Consider the following 21,496-nt stretch of genomic DNA (forward strand, 5'->3'; position numbering starts at 1 on the left):
GGCCGTGATAGCAGTGGCTGGCTGCACCACCAGTGATATCATTAGAAAATATGCGCTCGGCCAAGTTAGGATACTATTACTTTTCTACATCCTAGTGAGGCGTACACGGTGTTTCTTTTGTTTTTTGCCCTAGAAAAATTGGCTAGAGACGTGAGGTTTGCCAGCCATACGGCGACCTTGGCTCCTCAACTTCAGCACCCTCCTCAACCTCAGTACGATGCTCAACTTCCACAAACTCCTCCTACTCGAGTCGCCTCAGCTCCTCCCTCTCTTCTCGCTCCCTGAGCTCACACTCGCGCATCTCACTGCTTGCATTTTCCTCACCAGCCCCCCGGGCTCCGCCTGCCCACATGGGTAGAGGTAACGAAGTCTCGAACAGCCTGACCGCACCGCTCGTTTTCGCAGAGGCCTCGGACTTCATACCGATCATTGGCCCTCCTATCTACCTCTCTCGGCGGCACAGCTTCTACGTACCTTCTACATCGACAACCAACCGAGTGTTGCCCATCACAGCACAGCGACAAACCGATATTCCAATCCGGGACGTGCGGAATCCGGATACCTACCACATGCTTAACACGTTTACGCACCTTCTGCGACCCCTACATGGGTACACAATGAATTACCGCACCGGTGAGTTCTGTCTCCCGTGATCTGACAGTCCAGACTCCAGGCCGGGTCCCGGCTGCTGCTGCAGGGGAGCGGAGTTGCAGCGTTACTTTATATTTTCATTACTGATACTATAGTAGTGGAGGAGAAAGAATGTTCCTTTTCATCATGGCTACCAACGAAGTGGACTGTGGATCGGGTTGCCGTGGTTCGAGATGCCGGCATGGTGGCAGTTCAGTCACAGTCACAGTCATGAAGCGCTTGCCCGCTTGTATCGACCCAGTCGAGCACCCGCGGCGGAATGGTCTCTCGGTGAGCGTTGATGCAAGCGCGAAGCCACAGATGAGGGATCACGTGGGAGCAGGGAAAGATGGGATAGTGGTAAGATAGCTGGGTTTGAGCAGGGAGATTTCAAGACATGGCCTACTGCCGGTATCCGACTGGAAGATGTCGCCGAGTTGGAGGCAATGATTCGCTGGAGGACTACTCGACGAGGGTGGATGGATTGAATCGGGGCATAAGCTATGTCTAAGGACGAAAGTGCGAAGAAAAGTTATCTCAACGCCCGCGGTTCTGGTTCTGGCCATTACTCTCATACGCCAGTCGATATTGTCCGCGTGTTTGTCTACGGACTTCTTTCCTTCGATTCCAATTTGTGCGAGGATAAGAAGAAGCCGCGTCACGGATTGAAGACGGCTAGAACGAGGAGGATCGAAATCATTAGCACCCCGTGGGGGTGTCATCGAGGAAGAAGATTGAAGCATGGAGATTGGAATCGCTGTGCCGCAATTATGGATCGCGGTGGGGTTGGTAGAACAATTGCGGGGCCAGATAGTTGTCCACGAAGAAGATATCGAGGAAGAAGCGCAGGAGGAGAAGGAGGAGGAGAGCATTAGCTTGGGTGGATCTGATCCGGATTCCGATCGAATCAGGTTCTCATGGCGCACCTCCGATTTTCGCCAACCAAATCTGGCCCCACTACTCCTGCCGCGGGCGGTTGCCGGCGATTCCTCCGCAGCCGCCACACCACGTTTTGGTGAACACAAGTGGCGATCCACTGCGGGCACTTGGGATGCCTCACAACCAGAACATCCTCGCCCGGTGTGACGATCCGGAGAAAAACTAGATGCTACTACCCCACGCGTCGACGGGGGTTGACCTCCACGCGAACGGAGCGCCCGAACGCTCAATAGTCGCAAACGCACTATACGGGTGGATTTTAGGCTTGCCGGTGCCGGTAGTCGTAACTACCGTGGACGAGTCCACCTGCTGTTACCAGGCTCACGGGTACGACAAGCCTCGGCGACACGTTTTTTACAGCGCTTCGATCTCACCTCTAGGATTCGTACGTTCCTTCCGTGCAGCAATCGGACATGTCCGCGGTACTGGTGGTGGTGGTGGTAGTATGTTTCTGGGTACGAATGAAGCCGGGTATCCCACGATGGAGATCCTCGCACCCCGCAACAGAGAACCGTGAATGCTTGATATCAGCAGCCACATGGGATCCTGCCATCCTGGGCCAGAATGTCGTTCGATATGAACTTGTCACAATCCCTGCAAAGTTTATACGACTCGAGCGGGGAGGGCGAAGGAGGGGGCAGAGGCGAATGATTGGATATCGTTGAACGGATAAGTGAGTCGTCAAATAAATATAGAGCTTTCGTCTCGTGCAAGACGTTTGTGCTTTCGCGAGGTCGAAGGACTAAAGCACATGCCACACCGGAAGAACGGCACACCACACTAGTAGTGTCGAGTGAAGAGATACCTACCTTCAGGATACCTTCTGGATATGTCTTTTTCCGTCGACGCAGGAATCTACTATTCGACACCGGTGATCCCGCCGCTGCAAGGATGGTGGCAGTCTTGCGGCTCGTCAAGAAATAAGCGTCTTGGTGGGGAAGGTCGGCGCTGAATCTAGAAGGCAGTCGACTATACCCGCCTTCAGCCTGATGTAGAGCACGCGCCGTCCAGAAGGCATCTTAGTTCGACCAGGCCAGTCGTGCGTGATTTTGCATGTTCCTCACGGGCAACGAATACGGTCGCTCACGAGTAGAGTGTGCAAAGTAGTACGATACATACCTTCTTGAGAGAGTGCATGATCAGCACCGTCATCTTTGGGGGCCTCCTCTGCCTTACTCTCGCGGTGAATTCATCCGCACCCCCGACGACACCACGGGCAATCGAATGGTCGGACTGACTGCGGGGCAACGTGGAGCTCGCTACCGTCAAATCTCACTTGGGAGGTAATAGTTTTATCTGCAATGTTTGGCAGCAGGCTTTCTGTATGTGGCATATTGGCCCTCCGACACGGAAGAAGATTCCAAGTAAGAAGCAGTATTCTCGTCTGGTTTTTTTCTTGTTCAAGCAATAATCTGGACGACGAAAAACCGAACCGAGAAATTACCTCTTAAGTGAGTTACGTACTCTGATATGGTACCACTCTATCTTAATCTACTGTTTTTGATGTTTAATCATTGACTGTCTGCGACCTACCAGTAGCTACCTAGATCATGGCAATCTACTCAACTCTACTGGACTTCAATCTGCAGGAATGTCACCAACAGACTATGCCCAACGAATGCTAGCCACTGCATTCTAACGTCTGCTAGCGCGCGACACGGGTGGCTTTCGCATTGCACGGGTCGGAAAACAACGTGCGTTGACCGCAGATCTACGGGGAAAGCTTGTCAACCTTCCGTAACGTCACGTCTTACCCTTCGGTACTTTATTCATCTGGAGTGCCCTTTTACTGGGGTATGGCTGCCAGCCACGCTGGGAATTTCTCGCCCGGACCGGACAGGCGGAACGATTATCCTGTCGGTTCCAATCGCAATCCGATGCAACTTTCGTGGGCGCCGGAAACGGGGACCACATCTTTCGAACTCACTCTTTCTGTGCGGCGGGAGAGAAAGGAAATCCCATGATGTGGGGATGTGTGTACTACCACCGCCCACCGTCCACGCGACTTTTTGACGGGAAGTAAGCGACATGAGGGGCTGGGAGTTGCCGACGATCATCTCCTCAACGGTAGATTTCTCCGGCTTCGGCACGTCTCTCACTCTCTCACTATGGAACGACGGCTGACTTCCGGTGCGACCCCAGGGTTTCCGGCGTCAATTCTTCTGGTGCACATGCGGTTTTTTTCCTTATTTGAGGGACGTGGGTGGATGCAGGGGATGACACTTGTGAAGCAAGCGCATCATGAGGACTGCTGTGGTGTGCATGGCACTTGTGAGACAAGTGCACTATGATTCTGTGCAGAGGGAACAAAGAAACGTGGAAGGCAATGCAATGCGTCTCTTCAACCCCTCCCCCCACCCTCTGGATGAGACAGATAAGTGATCTCACCGGGCGAAGAGATCATATGGCGCCAGTACGCGGCTCTTCTATGTTGCAGGTGGCCAATTTCCAGGTCGAGAACCCAACCCCCCTGGGGTACCGACAGCGGCAAAGAGTGGAGGGCAGAAGGGAAGGTGTTACTTCTCACCAGCCATCCTGGCTCGACTAGGTTGTTCCCCGCGGAGTCATGACACGATCTCCAGGACCGGGGGCCTACCTTCATGTATGTGCTCGAGTTGAGCTTCAAACAAACCCCCCCGCACGAATGAACGTGGGTGGGGGAGGGGGGCCAAACCGATGATCGCAGGAAACGAACCCAAACAGGCCGGCCGCTGCACACTGCACCGCAGCTATGGCATATCACAATCAACCGGCTCGTTCAGGCTCCAACACACCTGAGCATGGGAATATATAGAGTGTTTTGTTTTATACGTCTGACAATCACGCCCAGGAGTTATAAAGCCCCGCCCAGGTCACCCTCCCAGAGCCTTGGATAACTCACTCCACAAAGAACTTTGTTCCTCCTTCCGGCCCCTCTGCCCCCCTGCACCCGATAAATCGGTACGAGGAGAAAAACCTTCGCCATGAAGAAGGTTTCTAACATCTACGCCATCTCGGCGTTCGCCGCCATTGGTGGTGGTCTGTTCGGCTTCGATATCAGTTCTATGGCTGGTGTGCTGGGTACCGGTGCGTACAAGAGATACTTCGATAATCCTCTGGACGAGAGGCAGGGCGGTATCACGGCATCCATGCCTGCGGGATCGCTGCTTGGTGCGTTGATGTCGAGTTACATCTCAGATCGATGGGGACGAAAGATTGCAATTCAAATCGGTGCCATCATCTGGATTATTGGTTCGATGTGAGCATCTTCCGTGTTACCAGCCGGCCATCACTCGAAAGGGGTGGCGTGGTGAAGGAGGGAATGGTGGGCTGACCCATGTTTTAGCATCCAATGCGCTTCTCAGAACGTCGGCATGTTGATTGTCGGCCGTATCATTGCCGGTATTTGTGTTGGTATCACTTCGTCGACCGTCCCCGTCTACCAGGCCGAGCTTGCACCCAAGGAACTTCGTGGACGCATGGTCTCCTTCCAGCAGGTAAAGATATCCCAGCCGTTCTTTTCCGTTCTCGTTGTCCCTCCGCTAACATTCTCAAAAGTGGGCCATCACCTGGGGTATTTTGATCCAGTACTTCATCCAATACGGTGCCTCCTTCGTCGATGGTGGTTCCGAGAACCCAAACCAAGGCACCGCCGCCTTCCGTATTCCATGGGGAGTCCAGATGGTCCCGGCCTTCATCCTCTTCATCGGCCTCTTCTTCTTCCCTTACTCCCCGCGTTGGCTCGCATCCAAGGACCGCTGGGATGAGGCCCTCGTCGTGCTGGCCGATGTTCATGGTGGTGGAAACGTCAACGACCCGAAGGTGCTTGCAGAGTACAAGGAGATCGAGGACGCCATCCGTTTCGAGCGCGAGGAGGCCATCAGCTCCTTCGCCGAGCTCACTAAGCCGAGAACCGTCAAGCGTGTCATCCTCGGAATGTCGCTTCAGATGTGGTCGCAGCTCTGTGGTATGAACATTATGGTATGTAGACACTGCCGACTATCCACGACCGCATGTCTGCGTAGCAACCACTAACACGCGAGAAACCCCACAGATGTACTACATAGTCTACGTTATGCAGGGTGCCGGTATCGACGACCCTCTTCTAACCGCCGCCATCCAGTACGTTATCAACGTTGTCATGACCGTTCCGGCCATCATCTTCATCGACAAGCTCGGTCGTCGCCCCGCATTGCTCGCCGGATCCTTCCTGATGATGACCTGGCTCTTGATCACCGGTGCTGTCCAGGGAGCGTACGGAGAGCCGGAAACAGACCCGACTCAGCCCATTACCTGGAAGATGGTCGACAAGAAATCACAGGCCAAGGCGGTTACCGCATGCTCCTACCTCTGTAAGTCTCTCCGGCTTTGCTTCCCACATCATTCTACTGGTCGCTAACAATCTCAAAGTCGTCGCAACCTTCGCAACAACCTGGGGACCCGTCTCCTGGACGATGCCCTCCGAAGTGTTCCCCCACAAGGTCCGTGCCAAGGCCGTCGCGCTTTCCACTGCTTCCAACTGGGCGTGGAACTGTGCCCTCGCTTTCGCCGTCCCGCCCCTTCTCCGCGCCATCAACTGGAAGATGTACATGATCTTTGCTGCCTTCAACGGTGTCGCTTTCATCCACATGTTCTTGACTGCTCCCGAGACCAAGGTTTGTCCCACCCCTTCCGCCCCCTCGCAATTTGCAAGTGATGGAACATAAACTGACTGAGCGAAAAAGGGAAAAACACTTGAGGAGATGGATATTGTGTTCGATTCGGGCATTCCTGCGTGGCGGGCCGTGCCGAAGGGGAGTAGGCTTGATGAGCTACAGAAGGACATCGAACAGGGTAAGATCAAGGTTACGGTTGGAGCCGTTCCTGTTCACGCGGAGGATAGCAAGGCCGAGTAAGGGCTGCGATGAGAGGGTGGGATGGGGGGAAGGGGGGGATGGGTGAAGGAAGGGATTGTTTTGGCCCTCCTTTGTGAGCTGCTGCGTGAGAGCAAGATGGAGCGCTTGTATTTACCTCTGAATTGATGTTGTTCCGATGAGAAATGGCCGCCGTGATCTACTTTCAATCGCGAACACGGACAGACATGTGACATCAACTCCCAAATATCATCGAGTAATAAACATTGGTCATCATCGATTATAGAATTCCGAAGCCCTCCTAGTGCTATCCACCCCCCTGTCCCTACTACGCGTTCGCCGCATCGTCGCTTTTCCTCGCCTCCGCAAGAATCGCCTCCCTCACATCCTTCCCCTTCAACATCTCATAAAACAGCGTGGTATCGACAATAACGCGCTCACCCAACCACGTAGCCCTCTGAGTGTGATCCCTCAGCTCATCATCAGTATTCGGATGTACCAGCGCGCTCAGCGGGCCGCGATTGATCACGAGCCAGCCGACGAACGCGCCGAACTGCGCCGGGGTGAACAAGTTGACCTCGAACATGGCCATGGTGTGCGGGCCGATCGGGCGGTCCCAGAAGCGGTACACGCGCAGCTCCGGGAACTCGAGGCGGATGCGCGTGTGCAGTTGTTGCGCGAACAGCGTTTGCGACGCTGACGCATTGTTGTAGTAGATGTGAATGTCGAAGCCCCCGCGCGAGCCGTTCGTGATCGGAGATGGGAAGGCGGTGTACGACGGCGAGGTGGGCGAAGTCGACGGGTCCGAGGGCGCCTGGAGCGATTTGCCGTCGGCGTTGTAGCCGCTGAGAGAGGCTCGTCAGCATACTGAACTTATGCAATGATTGCGCGCGGGTGAGTACTCACGTCGGTAGCGGGGTGTGATCTTCCCAGCCGGCGAGCGGAGACGGATAGGTGTATTGAGCGGGATCCATCTTGGTAGGTATGTTGTAGTTTCTTCCGTGTGTGTGTGAATTGGAGAATTTCGATGTGCCGAAGCTGTGTTTTATATATTTTGATGTGTATAAGTGTCGTCACGTCGGTCGCGCGGTCGGTAGAGTATTGTAATCGCACCTTCGCGATTTGCAATCAGTTGGAAATCGTCTTCATCATCACGTGATGGCTCCGAAGTCGGACACGGACATCTCCGAAGGCCGTGCTACAAGTCATCACGCGGGGTTGCGGGGTGCGGGGTGATACGGGCTTAATAAGTACTCCAGCAACGGAGAAGATTCAAAGGTAATGTATTCCTCGATTCTGCATTAGGGAGTTGACAAAACGCGTTTTTCCTTCGCTTGACCCTGCTCCAACGCGAGGAATCGAGTCGCCGAAGTGAAAAGCATATATAGGTAAATATGGAGAGAGCTATCAGCCGGAACTTGCCACTTTGCCACCACCACCAGCCACCTCCACCAGCCACCACGGTGAGCCACCAGCCACAATACCAGTCATCAGTACCAGCCACCACAAGAAGCCACGCTTTGTAGAAAACATCACCATCACGAATTTTGCTTTTCGGTAACATTACGTGACAATACGTGACACGGCAACACTGAAATTGACCATCAATAGCGATATCACCATAGGCCTAGCCTGAGCGGAGAGAACGGCCACCGCGGTTACCGTTGTACGACGATTTGGAAACTTCGGTGGTAGTTACCTGCCCACCGACGAGACGCAATGGTCATACAGAGCCATATGTCCATACCGTCCTATCCTTCACAGACCTTAGATACATCAACATCTGTCACTTTCATCCGGAAGCGATAGCACGGGAGCGGTTGATGTAAGTGATTTTTCCTGCATTTCCACAGCCACTGCCGTCGAAAATATATCTGCCGTCACCTATTCTCCATGCCATCTCAATCGTCCTCCACAATTACCAATACTTAACCGCCATATGTTCCTCGTTTCTAAGTAAAGCACCATGCCTGAGCAACCTTCATGCACCCTGAAAATGTCAAGACCGGCTTCTGCTGCAGATCAACTTTATCCAACTTGCGTGTACCCCACTGAACCCATTCGCTCCGCTGGGAGATGAACGCTCGATCAATGGTCGACACAACGTACTCAATGTCCTTCCGATCAGTCTGGGTGCCCTCCATGATGGTCTTCTCAATCTCGACAATCAAGACTTGTAGGTCCCTCACTAGCCCCAGTGCCGGCTTCTGCAGTACCAACGCGGCTTTCGGAGAAATCGTAAGGCAGTTTTTATCGGATCCGAGAACAAACGGTGGAAATACTCTCTTGCTGAAGAGAACGTAGTCTTCACCCGTCGCGGCATCGGTGACGATGCATGGCTCCTGCACCACTGTATTGCCGGTGACACCGCCGCCGCATAACACAATGCCATGATACCGGACATGAAATCCGGAGCCATCACAGATACCGGTATTCTCTCCGAGGATGTCCTGTTGGTAAAAACCGAAGTTATCGTTCACCATCGAACTGGGTGCCCAACGGAAAGGTGACTGCGGGAGCTTGGGTCTGTTCGAGAATACCATCTCTGCCGGGATGTGTCGCATGAGTGTGTGGAATCTGGCCATACGGTCATGCGAGGTCCTGGCAGCCAGTATCTCATCGATAGGCATCTCGAGAAGACTACCCATGCAGACCGCCTCGTCCTCGGCTTTGCTGGTGGAGCGGTACCGGACCGCTCCCGAGATCATCTGGACAAGTTTCGAGTCGACTCGCTGTAGGGGTGAAGTATTTCTTCCTTGGAGCGCGCCGATGGGTGGGATACGCCTGTATATCGATGCAGCAACCGATTCGTATAAACGGAGTGAAGCTTCTTCTCTTTCGGTGGATGGCGCGGGTTTCTGCAAGAAGCCTAAGAGTTCATCGCATCTCAGCGGCTGTGGCTCCCGCATCTGGAAGTGGATTTTACTGCCGGAAAGGAGGCTTGCTTCCTGGAGTGTCCAGAGACGGCGTAACCAACCGCAGCACAGGATGCGAATGGCCAATTCCAGGAATGACTTCCTGCTTGACTCCGCCTGCAGCTCGCGATCGAGAACAAGCATGAAGGTGGCATTCCTGTAGGTGGTGGCGAGGAGTTGGATGGCTTTGTTGCGATATTGGCGGAGCGAGGGATGGACAGGAACGCACAGCGTATCGATCCATAGGGTAAGAGGCTGCGGAAAATTATGCAGTATACCCAGCTGCTCGACGTAACCTCGAAGGCGGAGAAGCTGGCAGCGCGGGAGGGCATTTGCGTGGGGATTTCCCAACCCATGAGCCCCTGTCATTGTACGTGTTAGTCATGGTTTACGCATTTCATGATGGACGACTTACAGACATGCGATATCGCAAGATATGGTGCATCCTCAACTATCTCCAAATCCGACGTCTGTTTGGCCTCGCTGAGCCCGGCCAATGAGATTTTTGGAATCTTTCCCCGCTCCAACACTGCCTTCAAGTCCTCCCCTTGTACTGCAACCGAGTCGCATCGACATCCAAACTGGACGTGGACGGTCTCGTAGCGATCTTCCACCACCTGGTCCGCGAAGCATCGTTGGTTATCGCATCCCTCATGGTTGCGGAACATCAAGGGACGCTCTAGCGTGCTCGCCAGGAACGCCACTTCGGTTTCAATGTTCATCGAGAGCATGTGAACTTCGGACGGGCACCATCCCCTCTGCGGTAAGGCCGCCGACGCCGAGTAATGCAGCGCCCAGTCGAAGCTGCCTCCCACACGCTTGCAGGGCTCTCCCACCAAGGCCAGGACACGGAGCAAGATAGCCACCGCCTGATAGGCACGGCCGAACTCCAGATTCACCGTCTTCCGCTTGTCAATACAGCGAGAACTCGGGTCCGGACCCTTCTTGCCGAGTTCGTGGTCGATGGTCGAGCGACATTCAGCGAGCCTTCTGTCTCTTTCCCGCGCCCCTGCAGGATCCAGTTGGCTGCGCGCTCTGCAAAGTCGTTCGCGAAGCACGTTTAACGGCTCGGTGGAGAGCAGTCTACCGTTAGTACCGGGGGAGATGAATTCTTTATCGATATCGATGTCGAGGCGGAAGATATCGCACAGCTCGCTGATCGCACCGAAAAAGAGCCACGACTGAAAGAAGCCGACCAATTGCGCCTGCGTGGGGAGGGTTCCAGCTTTGGTGGTCCAGGAACCTGCGATGATAGACCATCCGATACGAGCGGGATAGGAAGCGAAGGGAAGTCGGCCAGCAGTGGTGGAGAGAGTGACATTTGGGAAAATGAATGGCGGAAAGTCCGGACGTTGTAGTTGCGACATTGATGATTGTAGTTATTTGGGGGATCTAGATGGCTATCCTCCCAACCGTTCCGGTGGCGGGGTAAGCCGCTCTCGCTGCGGGGTAAGTAGTCGCAACCCATGCGGCGGTTCCGAACCGGAAGCATTGCAGGTAGGCGCACACGGACTGTGGTTGCACAGCAGAATATCACTCGAGAGTAAAATAGAGAGGAGGAAGTATGATACAATACGTATTTAGATTTATCGCGAAGGGACTGCAACCAAGAAAATGTTTTCTGGACGTGAATTTGCGACTATCCGTAACTCTCACGACCACCCGTTAGTAGACGGCGTGCCACTCTGAGGGTTTGTCATCGATTGCCCATGGAGCAACGGCACCAACCAGCTATACGTCTGGGAGGACTATCTGTAAAATAAAAAAAACCTCGTGGTAGGGGCACTTATATGAAATTGCTATCTAGCGAGCCGCCTAGATATGTATCACAGATTGTCACTCATTTTAGCTATTTTTCCACCTTGAATTCGAGTATGCAATCGGGGGGGGGGGAAGAAGACAGGGGGGGGGGGCAAAGACCGCTTCAAAATCCGGGACCTCTTCGCAGACGAGCGGTGCAGCGAAGCCATCCTTGACTTTCTTTCCTCTGCCGCTGTGGGCAGGCGGATCCCAGAGGTTGATGAGGAAGATACAGCAAGGGAGGTGTCGGAATGCAGTGGGAGCTGAGGGAGCGGGAAGAGAGAGCGGAGCTGAGGCGACTCGAGGAAGCGGAGGAGGAGGGTGCGGGGTTTGAGGAGCTAGGCGATGTAGAATATCGGACCGGAGACGTGTGGCGGCGGTGGGAAGACTGAAGGGCACGGGGGCGAGTGCGGGTGCGGGAGCGAGTGCGAGGCGAACGGTGGAGACATACTTTCCGAAAAGGCCAGGGCGGAGAGCAGGGAAAGCCACATCGGGCCGCTCGCCTTATAATAGTTGGGTTAGACGATGGCGGGGAAACGGTGGCTGCACAGATAGATGATATTGCCATGATCTAGATAGGTCGCATGCAATCAATGAATGAAGAAAAAACAAGAACATGCAATCGGGCATGCATCCTGATTCTTGCAATGCAGCAATTCCCCGCTCTCTGTGCCTGCTCTCCGGTATCCTGTTGTACTCCTGCGATGCAGCTATATTGGACTCGCAAGGCGTACGCTCTCCCATCCGATCGTGCACAATTCACCGGGCGTACTCCCATTCCACACTGGATTCGCCTTCTTTCGAGTATGGATTTTTCATCGATCCTGGCATGTATTCGTAGCCGATTTGTTGCGGGCTTCGCCGTCGTTTTGGCAGTAGATTCTGCCCTGCATTCGTCGTCGTAACGGTACTCGGTTCGACGCGATTTCCTGCACCCGTCTTCAAGTGGCTGAAGTCCCACCAATCGTCATAAACGGCAAACCTATTCCCCCAAACCGGCAGTGCACTCACGCCGGATTTTTGTCAGTTCGATTGCGCGCTGTCAACTAGACTATCAACAAAACTTTTGCCACGAAATTCGTCGAGAAATATACTCACCTTAGAGCGTTCAGGGCGGGAATGCTGCAACTCGGTCTAGAGGGGATCGCGTCGGGTAGCTGGTCGTGCACCAACATGCAACGAACGCGACCAAAAGCACCCGTGTTTGGTGCCGTGTCGACGAGGCCGTGTGTTGGTAACTCAATTACCAACACGTCAATACTAGTAAAAATCTTCCAGGTTTTCAGTTACGACAGGCTGGCGGCGTCCTCTGCAACTTCAGGCTCCGAGGGCGTGGCTGTTTCAACCTGCGCAAGGGATTGATCAAACCCGATGAGTCGGAAGTGGCTTTTGACAGTGGCCTTGAGAGTTGAAACCAGTGAATTAGGAGTTTGAGTGTGCCATTTGTTTGGTGCATCTCGATCCTAAATTTGGTGGACATCAACAACAGGCGGGCGAATCGGGCGCCTGCCAGGACGCCAGTCTGATGGGGGGCCCACAGTCCTGGACGGTCTGGGGCGAGGCAACCAAAGGATTAGTCCATCCAGTCTGCAGGTGAGATGCCCACATACCCTGCGACCATGTACCTTTGGCTGCCTGATAACCTTAGCGCGCCAGCCACGTTTTCACCCAGAAATCAGGGTTCTCGGTTCCGCGATCAGCAAGCTAGATTTGGCGACGATACTAGTAGATACTGTACATATCGTGTGTTCAGGCCGTAGAATGTCTGAATCGTGGTCTCGACAAGAGATATGTAATTCATGGCAGTGGCAGTGATATCCGACAGGTTGTAGAGAGGGTGGCTGGTGCCCATGGCGAATACGGTGCATGAGGATGAAGGGAAATATATTACTCACTTTCTCCCTTTACTACTCGCAGGAAGATGGGGTTAATTACAGATGCAGATTCGTTTGTGAGGAGAGGTTGGTCACGCCCATCATCCCGAATGCCCGGTCGCCCGGTTTCCGGCGCACTTCAGCGATCGTCTGCCAGTCCATCAATGCACTCAACCTACATACGATGCTGATTTTCTCTTGGCGGCGCCTGCCTGGGTTGGCGCCGGTTGTCGAATCGTTACATCCCCGTCGTGGGTGTGGATGGTATTCGAAGTTCATGTTCGAATTTCGAACGTGAATAGCATGCGAATGCCGAGCCGCTACATATATGGATTTATATACTCTAGACGACTGCCCTATATGAGTGTTTCAGGGAAAGACATTTTGTGGGGGCTAACGCTGGCCGGTCGACCAGACGACAGGGGCAAGCCACCCACTAAATTGCTTTCCGTCTCGGTAACAGCCACCTATCATTTTCGATTATGTAGATACCACACTCTCTGCTGTTCCGCCCATACTCTATTGCCCGGGACTCGGGGTTAGGTTGCTCCCGCCCGTGTTTTGGCGTACCGAGCACGGCAGGATATCGCCAAAACGCCCGGTTGCCTGAAGGTCGTGCGAGTGGAATTTAAAGTATATGCGAGCTTGGCTCTAAAGGCAGGCATAGCTGTGTATTTTGCCCGAACCGCACAACCAAAGTGGAAAATCCGAACGCAACGTAATGCCGTTCGGTAACTCGACGAAATCGATGCAAGGCCAATAACTATCCGAAGAAGAGAATTCGAGAACGTGAAGCGGGTGGTTATTTCACATCGGCGTGGAACCGTGAGGTTATTCGTGTCCTGAGTCCATTTTCCAAGTCTGCAGTATTTTGGTACCAACCTCGACATAAAGATTGCCGTTCGCCCCCGATCTCTCCCACGGTACAAACTCTATGTACTCTACCTCTGCAACACCTCGCAGGCTCATGGATGCTGATGAACCATGTTTGCACAATCTACATAATCATCCACATTAAAATCCAGCTACGCACAGGCCTTGACGTGCAGCGAGAGCCAAGAATGCGCACCATATTTAGATTTTCGGTTGCGGGCGCGCCTGCTCAAACGCGTCTACGCGCTGGCTGACAGAATGAGGTTAGTCTGCATGTCATCTCCGCTTCCACCGTCAGCGAGCGGTTGAACGAACAACTCCATTCGCCTACTTGATGAATCTACGACGCACGCCCCCACTAGCCCCCGCTTTGAACCGAAATAGATGACCGTCGTATCAGAGTCTAAATCCCCTAGATAAGTTATTCCTTCATCCAATGCATTCCACCTTAACTTCACCTCCGACGTTGACCGGCCTCGATTTGCACCTTTAACGCTGAGCACCGAGCCTCCCACCGCACGCATCACATCACAGCACAGCACTCATGTCGCGACAATTCCTACTACCGGCGCGGTCGACTCTGGTCGCCATCACACTCCTCCTCTTCACATGGCTACACTCCGTCTCGGCGCATGCCCAGATAGTGTATCCGGCATGGCGAGGCAACACACTACGCGACGAGATGCAATGGGAATTCCCATGTTTGTGCCGCATCTCTGCCCTTTCTTCTACATTCCAACTGACCCCGATCGCCAGGTGCCGGACAAGCCCTCACGACGAACCGTACAAAATGGCCCGTTGACGGCGGCGCGCTGTCGGTCATTCCCGGCTGGAACTCGGGCCACCCAACGTCCTTCTTCTACGTCAACATAGGCTTCGGTACGGATCCGAAGGTGATCGACAACGTGGTCAAAACCGTCTTCCAGATCACCGCTCCGTCAAGAGATCCCTTCCCCGGCCAGTTCTGCTTTGCCGATCTTTCTCTCCCAGCGAACGACTCCATCCAGGTCGGCAACAATGCAACCATCCAGGTTATCCAGATTGCGATGAACGGGGCTAGCCTTTACAACGTATGTCGCTCTTCCATGATGAGATGATGGCGATATAAATACGGCCCAACTAACCGGATGACAGTGTGCGGATATAACATTCGTCGAGCGCGGCCAAGAAGATCCCATGCCGGAGGGTATGTGCACCAACAGCAGTACCATCAGTTTCAACAGCGTTTTTGCCACCACATCGGACGGACTTCACACCGCCGGCACACGCACCGGCATCATCAGCTTACTTTTCGCGCTTTCGGTGCTTGCGCAGTGGATTCTGATCTGATCTAACTGCCGCTTTTTTTCCTTCTTCTTTCGATCTCGGAGGGCGGTCAGATCCTACCAATCTGAGTGGCGCTCGATGCAGCGTCGATGACCGAGTTCCATCCCATTCGTTTGTACATATATTTCTTTTCTTTTCCGCCGCGATGCAGAGCGGTTGGTAGTGCGGTGGTCGCTTTATTATATATTTTTATTTCTTTCCCAAGTCGTTGGGCCTATCGTTTTCTCTCCGTCTTCCCATTTGTACGCACTATATTGTATAAGTACGGGGGAAACGAAAAGGGAGGGGGTCGGCGGGTCGCAGGACGTCGGCTCCGACACACGATCGACATAATTCATGTCATCGCCAGCATGGCTCTTTCATTATGGTGCTCGGAGCAGGTTGATATTCGCTGGTCACCACCGCAGCCGTTTATAATACGGTCTACCTACTACTCCAATTATGTTTCACCATTTAAACGGATGTACGTGATATGGCTCGCCGCTCGCGTATTTTCTGGCCCGACAGCTGGTCGCTGCAACCGATGAAGGAAGTGAGGATAATTAGATTCCATCGGCAGCCAAGATGATACGGTTAGATACTCGAGGTTCTGCTGACCCGCTACCCGGAGGTTCCCTCCAAGCTATATAGTTTTCCTCGCCGCCGGATCCCCATGCCGGCCTTATCGCCGCGTTGAATGGCAACTTCCCATAGGTAACTCTGTGAATGAAGAGGTTGCCGAGTGGGTCCGGTGGACTGTACAGATCTTTGATGCATGTGTAGTCACTAGTGAATCGGATGCCAAACATCGTTGCCCGGACTGCAATCAACGATGCCATTCTATTCACGGCTTCATGCTGCAAGGTGATTATATACGAATCAACCCCATTCAGAACGATTCACCTATGGCGGGCGAATTCATGGCCATGGCCATGGACGGTAAAGGGTTCTGACACGCATTTTCCACCTACCCGTGTGTCGAACACCCACGTAGCGGCCCCGCTCCTTTTGTACCGCAACGCGAGCACACGTATTGTAGAGTAGTACAGGCCGGTGTAATAACCCTTGTACCTCTAGGCGACCGTACCGGAGTCCAGTACCGAGCACACAGTAAGGACCAGTGCCGCACTCGATTGCGCAATGTTGGAACTACTGCCCGGCGGCACCAGGTGACTGGTCGCACCGATCGGTGTCGACCCAGTCAGATTGTGCTAGTTGACGTACCGTACCGGTCGTGAGGTTTGCGACATTGCAGGATACACATGAATGTTAAGGTAGTGGAAAGCTCAGTACCGCTGGGTTCACTATGGTACTGATGTCCCGCTGAGTCGCCGCGCGCCGTAGTTACTGGTCGGTAAAAACCCTTTGGCTCTGGATTGAGTTCTAAGCCCAGGTTAGAATTCAGTGGTATGACAGCTGCCAGCGTCATGGTCAGTGTTACTCACGGCAATATCATATCGATGTGACGGTTCGCCGCCTCGCCGTGTACCATGCAGTGCCACTATTCTCGCCATGCCGCCTACCGTAGCGACCCTGTCGGCGTCTCGCCGGGAACGGAATTTTAAAGCTAAGTTAGGCTTTCGTGGCGTCACAGCGTAACCATCAGTACCGCCATTTCCGCGCCATTGTGCTTGACTGGCCCCTCCCTCAACCCTTCCGTTCAATGACTAAACCGCTCGTTCATCTCTTCCGGTGCCCTCAACTCCTCCGATGCCGTCATCTCATGCGGTACGGTCAACTCATAGGCTCGGTGTCCGAGTCGTAGCTTGTGCCGGACGACTGGCGACTGGAACTTAGGCGTCCGGACCTTAGGCGTCCGAGTCAAGTCTGGTGCCTTGAGCGTGATGGGGTCCACGAGCAGCCCTCCGACAGGACGAGCCTGGACGCCATCTACATAGCACACGTATATAGAGTTTCTTCTGCCGCTGCAGAAGACAGAGAATGATCAAGAAGTGATCCTCCTATAATTGAGGCGCTCCAAGTGGTTAGATCAATGTGGCTGTTTGCGACCCACACTTTATTTGTAATCCCCGAGCAGCCCGCTTCCTCAGAAATCATATGTGCTGATCAAGCTATGTTACCACCACTTATCACCGCGTATTCGCTACCCGTCACGCTTTTCGTTGCACTCACCATGCCAGACGCTGTTTCAGGCATACCTCCTAACACTGCACCTACGGTAGGCATATTCAATACCTGGTTAGGTTCAGGGCGTCGACCCGCACCCTGGACCTAATCAAGTCTTAAACTGCAAATTCACGCCCCGCTCATATCATACTGTGCAGTACTGATAGGTAAGGGAGAGTACCAACCACGCAGTAGTAGAATATGGCCTGGCAGTACGCATGTTGGTGGGACAGCGTGGTGACCATCGGTACCCGCCGATACTGAGCGGTACTAATATCTCCGAATGGCTGGTCGCAGTAATGACGAGTACCCCATGCGGCCAGGGCGGTCAAGATTCGACATCACTTGCTTTCTCGAGTTGGACTGGTCAATATACGTCTCGCGCAACTCATGATCACTCACCCCGCGTCTTTGAGGTGCCATTCGCCCTGACTGACCGGATGTGAGACTGGAACGGTTTCGGGACGTCGGAGTCTTGATAGATATCTAGTATAGAATAAAAGTCAGGGATTACGATAATTCACAGCGGAATAATCTTAAGGGGTATCGTCCCCCCCTAGTGTTGGGTGTTCTGGTTGTGGTGATGTTGGGATTTCGGTGAGGATAGTAAAGTGACTATATAGTCTACTTGTACACCTGAGAACATGACCAGAAACCTTTGTCATGGGGAATTCCGTTACAAACGCCCTTTGAGTCTTGCTCTGACAGAAGAGCTACAAAGAGTCACCCCTGGAGTCTAGGCCATAGAGTCGCCGAAAGCTGTCGCGGGGATAGCCATTTCCGACCAGGCCAGAAGTACTTACCACTTCCTACCCAAGCGTAGCTCAGAGTAAGCAGTACACATCTTCATGTCGGCACAGAGAACCGACCCGGCTCTACAGGCTTCCATTTGTCGATACATTAGAGTAATTGCGCGTCATAACAGGTTCCATGATCTGCGTTTCCTTTTTACAGGGTTCCATGATGCACTGCCTCAAGCCGTTTCGGCCGTATCAGACTTTACCGTGCATCGCCCGTATCGCCGATCGGTGTCTAGACTTTGGATCCCGTTTGCTCACTCCTGCCCAAGTGGTTGTAACAGCATGGTCGGGCAAGGGTCCATGTAGCGAAGTCACGCGGGGGATAGGGTGCTGGGTGCGGCACACGTAAGACGGGTTCAGAGGACAAGGCAAGGCAGGGCTCAGTGCAGACGGCAACTGAGAACAGAGACAGGGACAAGGACTACGGCGCAGCCCGCAGCCGAGGTAAGGACAGAGATAACAGTGATTGAATTAACAAGTTGTTGCGTGAAGAACTAAATACAGAGGGGAAACAGCCAGTTTATATAGAAAATCCTGCACTTCTTCCCGCAACCTGACAATGACCGTGGGCGTGTGCCAGACTCTGACAAATCCACCTTGTCAGTACCCCGCTTCCGTGACTCATAGCCTGCGCAGCCGCACTACCCCTGCTTCCTGCACACAGCCCCAATCTCCTGCGACTCATTACTGCGCTATCCCTGCTCCCTGCACACAGCCCCCAATCCTCTGCGACTCCTCCTTGCACTGCCGGTGCACTGCCTCTGCACTGCCCCCCAACTCTCCCGATCCTTGTGCCGACCCTCCTTTCGTCATCCTGTCGCGAGCCGTGACAGTAGTCCCTCCTAAGGCTGGAGTTCCCACGAGAGCAAGTTCGACTGGTCCAAGCTGCATGGGGTATCGTCGAAGGAAGTCGTCCACAGCTTGTACCTCGGTAAGGTTCTCCTCTGGTTCCCATGTTGGTGCCGCGTAGCCTCTCCATTTCACCAGGTACTGGAGTTTGCCCCTGAGGTTCCGGCTGTCTAGGACCTCTTCAACCTCCCATTCTTCTTGGTCGTCCGCGATTACCGGAAGTGGTGGCGGTGGAATTTGTCCAGGGAAGCGATTGTCAGCGGAGGCATGAAGGAGGGATATAAGAAATGTTCGGTGCTTCTGAACGGTGTCCGGGATGTCCAATTCGTAGGCGTGGGTTCCGATTGTCCGAATGACACGGTAGGGACCATGGTGTTTGTTTTCCAGCTTGCGACCGGGTCTCTCGGTGCGCCAGTTCCGACCATCTACCCATACCATGCCGCCTGGTTGGAAGGCTGGCACAGGGGTTCGGCGTCGGTCGGAGTCGTCCTGTTGCCGTGCCTGGCCATACTGCATTTGGCTGCGGGCGACGTCGTGGATTTGATGCAACCGTTCCGCTGCACTCTGAGCTTGATGTTCCTCCTTGGTGTCAACACGGAAATCCAGCTCAAAGTCACACCGTGGGTGGTATCCTAGGTTAGCGAAGAATGGGGACAGAGTAGCCGTGTCGGAGACCTGGTTGTTGCCAGCGAATTCGGCCAAGAACAGGTAGTCGACCCAGTCATCCTGGAGGTAGCTGACGTACGCGCGAAGGTGCTGTTCCATGACGGCGTTTATCCGTTCGGTTTGGCCGTCAGTCTGGGGGTGGAAGGCGTTCGACAGGCGTGCCTCTATCTTAAAGCATGAGCGTAGGTGTTTCCAGAACCTCGAGGCAAACTGGGGACCCCTATCTGAGACGATGGTTTCTGGCAACCCGTGGTACCTGAAGATCCGGTCGCAGAACAGCGCGGCCAGTCCTTCCGAGGTCATGGTCGTGGTACATGGTAGGAGATGGCGTTGCTTGGTCAGTCGGTCAACAAAAACACAGATGGCGTCAAACCCCTTTGAGGCCTGTAAGCCAGTGACAAAGTCGACTGAGATGTGTTGCCATGGCTTCTCAGGTACTGGGAGGGGGCGCAGGACACCATAGGGTGCGTGTCGGGTGGCCTTGGTTCGCCGGCAAGTGTGGCAGTTTCGGACAAACTGGTCAACGTCCTTTCGCATCTGTGGCCAGTAGTACCTCCGAGCAAGTAGTTCCAGGGTTTTCGCGCGCCCTGGGTGCCCCATGGTCGGTGGGCCGTGGTGGTTCTGGATCAGTCGTAGTCGAAGTCGGTCGTACTCTGGAACATAGAGGCGGTCTCGGTAGATCAGTTGCCCGTAGACTTCGCGGTATTCGGCCAAGGAGATCTCCTTCGAGCGGCGTGTACCATTTCGGATTAGCTCGAGGATTCGATTCGGGACGGGGTCTATGTCGTAGCCTTCTGTTATCAGTGACGTGAGGAGGGGACGGTCTTGTTCGGGTGTGTTGGTTGCTGTCAACCGGAGCTCTTCCGGTAGGTTGTCCGGTTTCAGGACTGCCTGCTGGTTGGCAAGCAGTCTTTCATCCCCTTCTTTAGGGAGGTCTGCTGACCTCCTGGTCAGTGCATCTGGTTTTCCTCCCGCTTTGCCTGGTCGGTAGACAATCTTGAAATGGAAACGGGAAAGGAACTCTGACCATCGTGCTTGTCGTCGGTTGAGTATTTTCGTTGTCATGAAATACTCCAGATTCTTGTGGTCGCTTAGGACTTGGATGGGGTGGGGAGCGTCCTCCAGATGTGGTCTCCACTCCTCAAAGGCGCGGATAATTGCAAGGAGTTCTTTGTCATAGATCTCGTAGTTGCATTCTGCCGGGGAGTGTTTCTTGAAATAGAATCCCACTGGGTGCAGGATTCCCTCGTCGTCGTACTGAGATAGGACTCCGGCAGAGACGTAATCGGAGGCGTCAGTTTCCACTACTATCTGCCGATCGTAGTCGAAGTGCCGGAGGATCGGGGCCGAGGTGAATGCTGTTTTTAGTACGTCGAATGCTTTCTGCTGTTCCGGTCCCCACACGAAGGGAACATACTTTCCATCCTCCTTCTTGGTCAATTCTGTCAATGGGGATACCACCTTGGAATAGTCTTGGATGAATCGCCGGTAGATGTTTGCAAATCCCAGAAAGCATTGCACACCGGTGACGGTACTCGGCTCCTCCCATTCCAGTATGCAGGAGACTTTCGTTGGGTCCATCTTGATCCCGTTTGTTGTAATGATCAGTCCCAAATACTTGACTTCCGTATGGTGGAAATGGCATTTTTCGGGTTTGAGATGTAGACTGGCTGTTGATAAGGCCTGAAGTACTTTCCCGACATGTTTCCGGTGTTCATCTAAGGATCCGCTGTAAATGAAGACGTCATCGATGAATGCGGTACAGAAGCCGTCGAGGAACGGGCGTAGAACATCGTTGATCAGAGCTTGGAAGTCGGCCGGGGCGTTGGTGAGACTGAAGGGCATGACGAGGGATTCGAAGAGCCCATAGCGTGTCCGGAAGGCAG

The 21,496-nt window shown here is 53.8% G+C and overlaps 6 protein-coding genes across 6 annotated transcripts; 2 read left to right on the forward strand and 4 right to left on the reverse strand.

The window, feature by feature from the left end:
- Positions 1-912: 912 nt before the first annotated feature.
- Positions 913-1,619, reverse strand: BZA05DRAFT_227685 (uncharacterized protein). Its single transcript, XM_051479781.1, has one exon. The coding sequence runs from the start codon at positions 1,500-1,502 to the stop codon at positions 960-962; it is 543 nt and encodes a 180-aa protein (XP_051334737.1). The 5' UTR covers positions 1,503-1,619; the 3' UTR covers positions 913-959.
- Positions 1,620-4,105: 2,486 nt separating this feature from the next.
- BZA05DRAFT_413167 (general substrate transporter) lies at positions 4,106-6,587 on the forward strand. Its single transcript, XM_051485167.1, has 6 exons — positions 4,106-4,807; positions 4,895-5,045; positions 5,107-5,529; positions 5,603-5,900; positions 5,959-6,203; positions 6,273-6,587. The coding sequence occupies exons 1-6, from the start codon at positions 4,533-4,535 to the stop codon at positions 6,441-6,443; spliced, it is 1,563 nt and encodes a 520-aa protein (XP_051334738.1). The 5' UTR covers positions 4,106-4,532; the 3' UTR covers positions 6,444-6,587.
- Positions 6,588-6,642: 55 nt separating this feature from the next.
- On the reverse strand, positions 6,643-7,601 carry BZA05DRAFT_380413 (DOPA-like domain-containing protein). Its single transcript, XM_051481914.1, has 2 exons — positions 7,308-7,601; positions 6,643-7,246 (listed from the first exon to the last, which is right to left on the reverse strand). The coding sequence occupies exons 1-2, from the start codon at positions 7,373-7,375 to the stop codon at positions 6,730-6,732; spliced, it is 585 nt and encodes a 194-aa protein (XP_051334739.1). The 5' UTR covers positions 7,376-7,601; the 3' UTR covers positions 6,643-6,729.
- A 383-nt stretch (positions 7,602-7,984) lies between these two features.
- On the reverse strand, positions 7,985-10,752 carry BZA05DRAFT_477798 (uncharacterized protein). Its single transcript, XM_051488325.1, has 2 exons — positions 9,732-10,752; positions 7,985-9,678 (listed from the first exon to the last, which is right to left on the reverse strand). The coding sequence occupies exons 1-2, from the start codon at positions 10,681-10,683 to the stop codon at positions 8,354-8,356; spliced, it is 2,277 nt and encodes a 758-aa protein (XP_051334740.1). The 5' UTR covers positions 10,684-10,752; the 3' UTR covers positions 7,985-8,353.
- Positions 10,753-11,659: 907 nt separating this feature from the next.
- Positions 11,660-12,968, reverse strand: BZA05DRAFT_439764 (uncharacterized protein; the record flags this gene model as incomplete). The annotated part of the gene is made up of 5 exons (XM_051486551.1): positions 11,660-12,122; positions 12,215-12,376; positions 12,407-12,516; positions 12,727-12,751; positions 12,850-12,968. The coding sequence occupies 5 exons, from the start codon at positions 12,966-12,968 to the stop codon at positions 11,876-11,878; spliced, it is 663 nt and encodes a 220-aa protein (XP_051334741.1). The 3' UTR covers positions 11,660-11,875.
- A 1,294-nt stretch (positions 12,969-14,262) lies between these two features.
- On the forward strand, positions 14,263-15,280 carry BZA05DRAFT_227775 (uncharacterized protein). Its single transcript, XM_051479782.1, has 3 exons — positions 14,263-14,564; positions 14,620-14,933; positions 14,998-15,280. Exons 1-3 carry the CDS (start codon positions 14,408-14,410, stop codon positions 15,190-15,192), a joined length of 666 nt encoding a protein of 221 aa, XP_051334742.1. The 5' UTR covers positions 14,263-14,407; the 3' UTR covers positions 15,193-15,280.
- Positions 15,281-21,496: the final 6,216 nt, after the last annotated feature.

Source organism: Tricharina praecox (assembly GCF_024521635.1).
Source record: "Tricharina praecox strain CBS 144465 chromosome Unknown BZA05scaffold_50, whole genome shotgun sequence".
Lineage (NCBI taxonomy): Eukaryota > Fungi > Ascomycota > Pezizomycetes > Pezizales > Pyronemataceae > Tricharina > Tricharina praecox.

Coding starts and splice junctions, on each gene's coding strand:
- BZA05DRAFT_227775 (XM_051479782.1), top strand. CDS start 14,408: ATGTCGCGACAATTCCTACTACCGGCGCGGTCGACTCTGGTCGCCATC. Junction 14,565..14,619: donor GATGCAATGGGAATTCCCAT/GTTTGTGCCGCA, acceptor CCCGATCGCCAG/GTGCCGGACAAGCCCTCACG. Junction 14,934..14,997: donor ACGGGGCTAGCCTTTACAAC/GTATGTCGCTCT, acceptor ACCGGATGACAG/TGTGCGGATATAACATTCGT.
- BZA05DRAFT_227685 (XM_051479781.1), bottom strand. CDS start 1,502: ATGCTCTCCTCCTCCTTCTCCTCCTGCGCTTCTTCCTCGATATCTTCT.
- BZA05DRAFT_413167 (XM_051485167.1), top strand. CDS start 4,533: ATGAAGAAGGTTTCTAACATCTACGCCATCTCGGCGTTCGCCGCCATT. Junction 4,808..4,894: donor ATCTGGATTATTGGTTCGAT/GTGAGCATCTTC, acceptor CCCATGTTTTAG/CATCCAATGCGCTTCTCAGA. Junction 6,204..6,272: donor TGACTGCTCCCGAGACCAAG/GTTTGTCCCACC, acceptor TGAGCGAAAAAG/GGAAAAACACTTGAGGAGAT.
- BZA05DRAFT_380413 (XM_051481914.1), bottom strand. CDS start 7,375: ATGGATCCCGCTCAATACACCTATCCGTCTCCGCTCGCCGGCTGGGAA. Junction 7,247..7,307: donor GATCACACCCCGCTACCGAC/GTGAGTACTCAC, acceptor AGCCTCTCTCAG/CGGCTACAACGCCGACGGCA.
- BZA05DRAFT_477798 (XM_051488325.1), bottom strand. CDS start 10,683: ATGTCGCAACTACAACGTCCGGACTTTCCGCCATTCATTTTCCCAAAT. Junction 9,679..9,731: donor TCTTGCGATATCGCATGTCT/GTAAGTCGTCCA, acceptor GTACAATGACAG/GGGCTCATGGGTTGGGAAAT.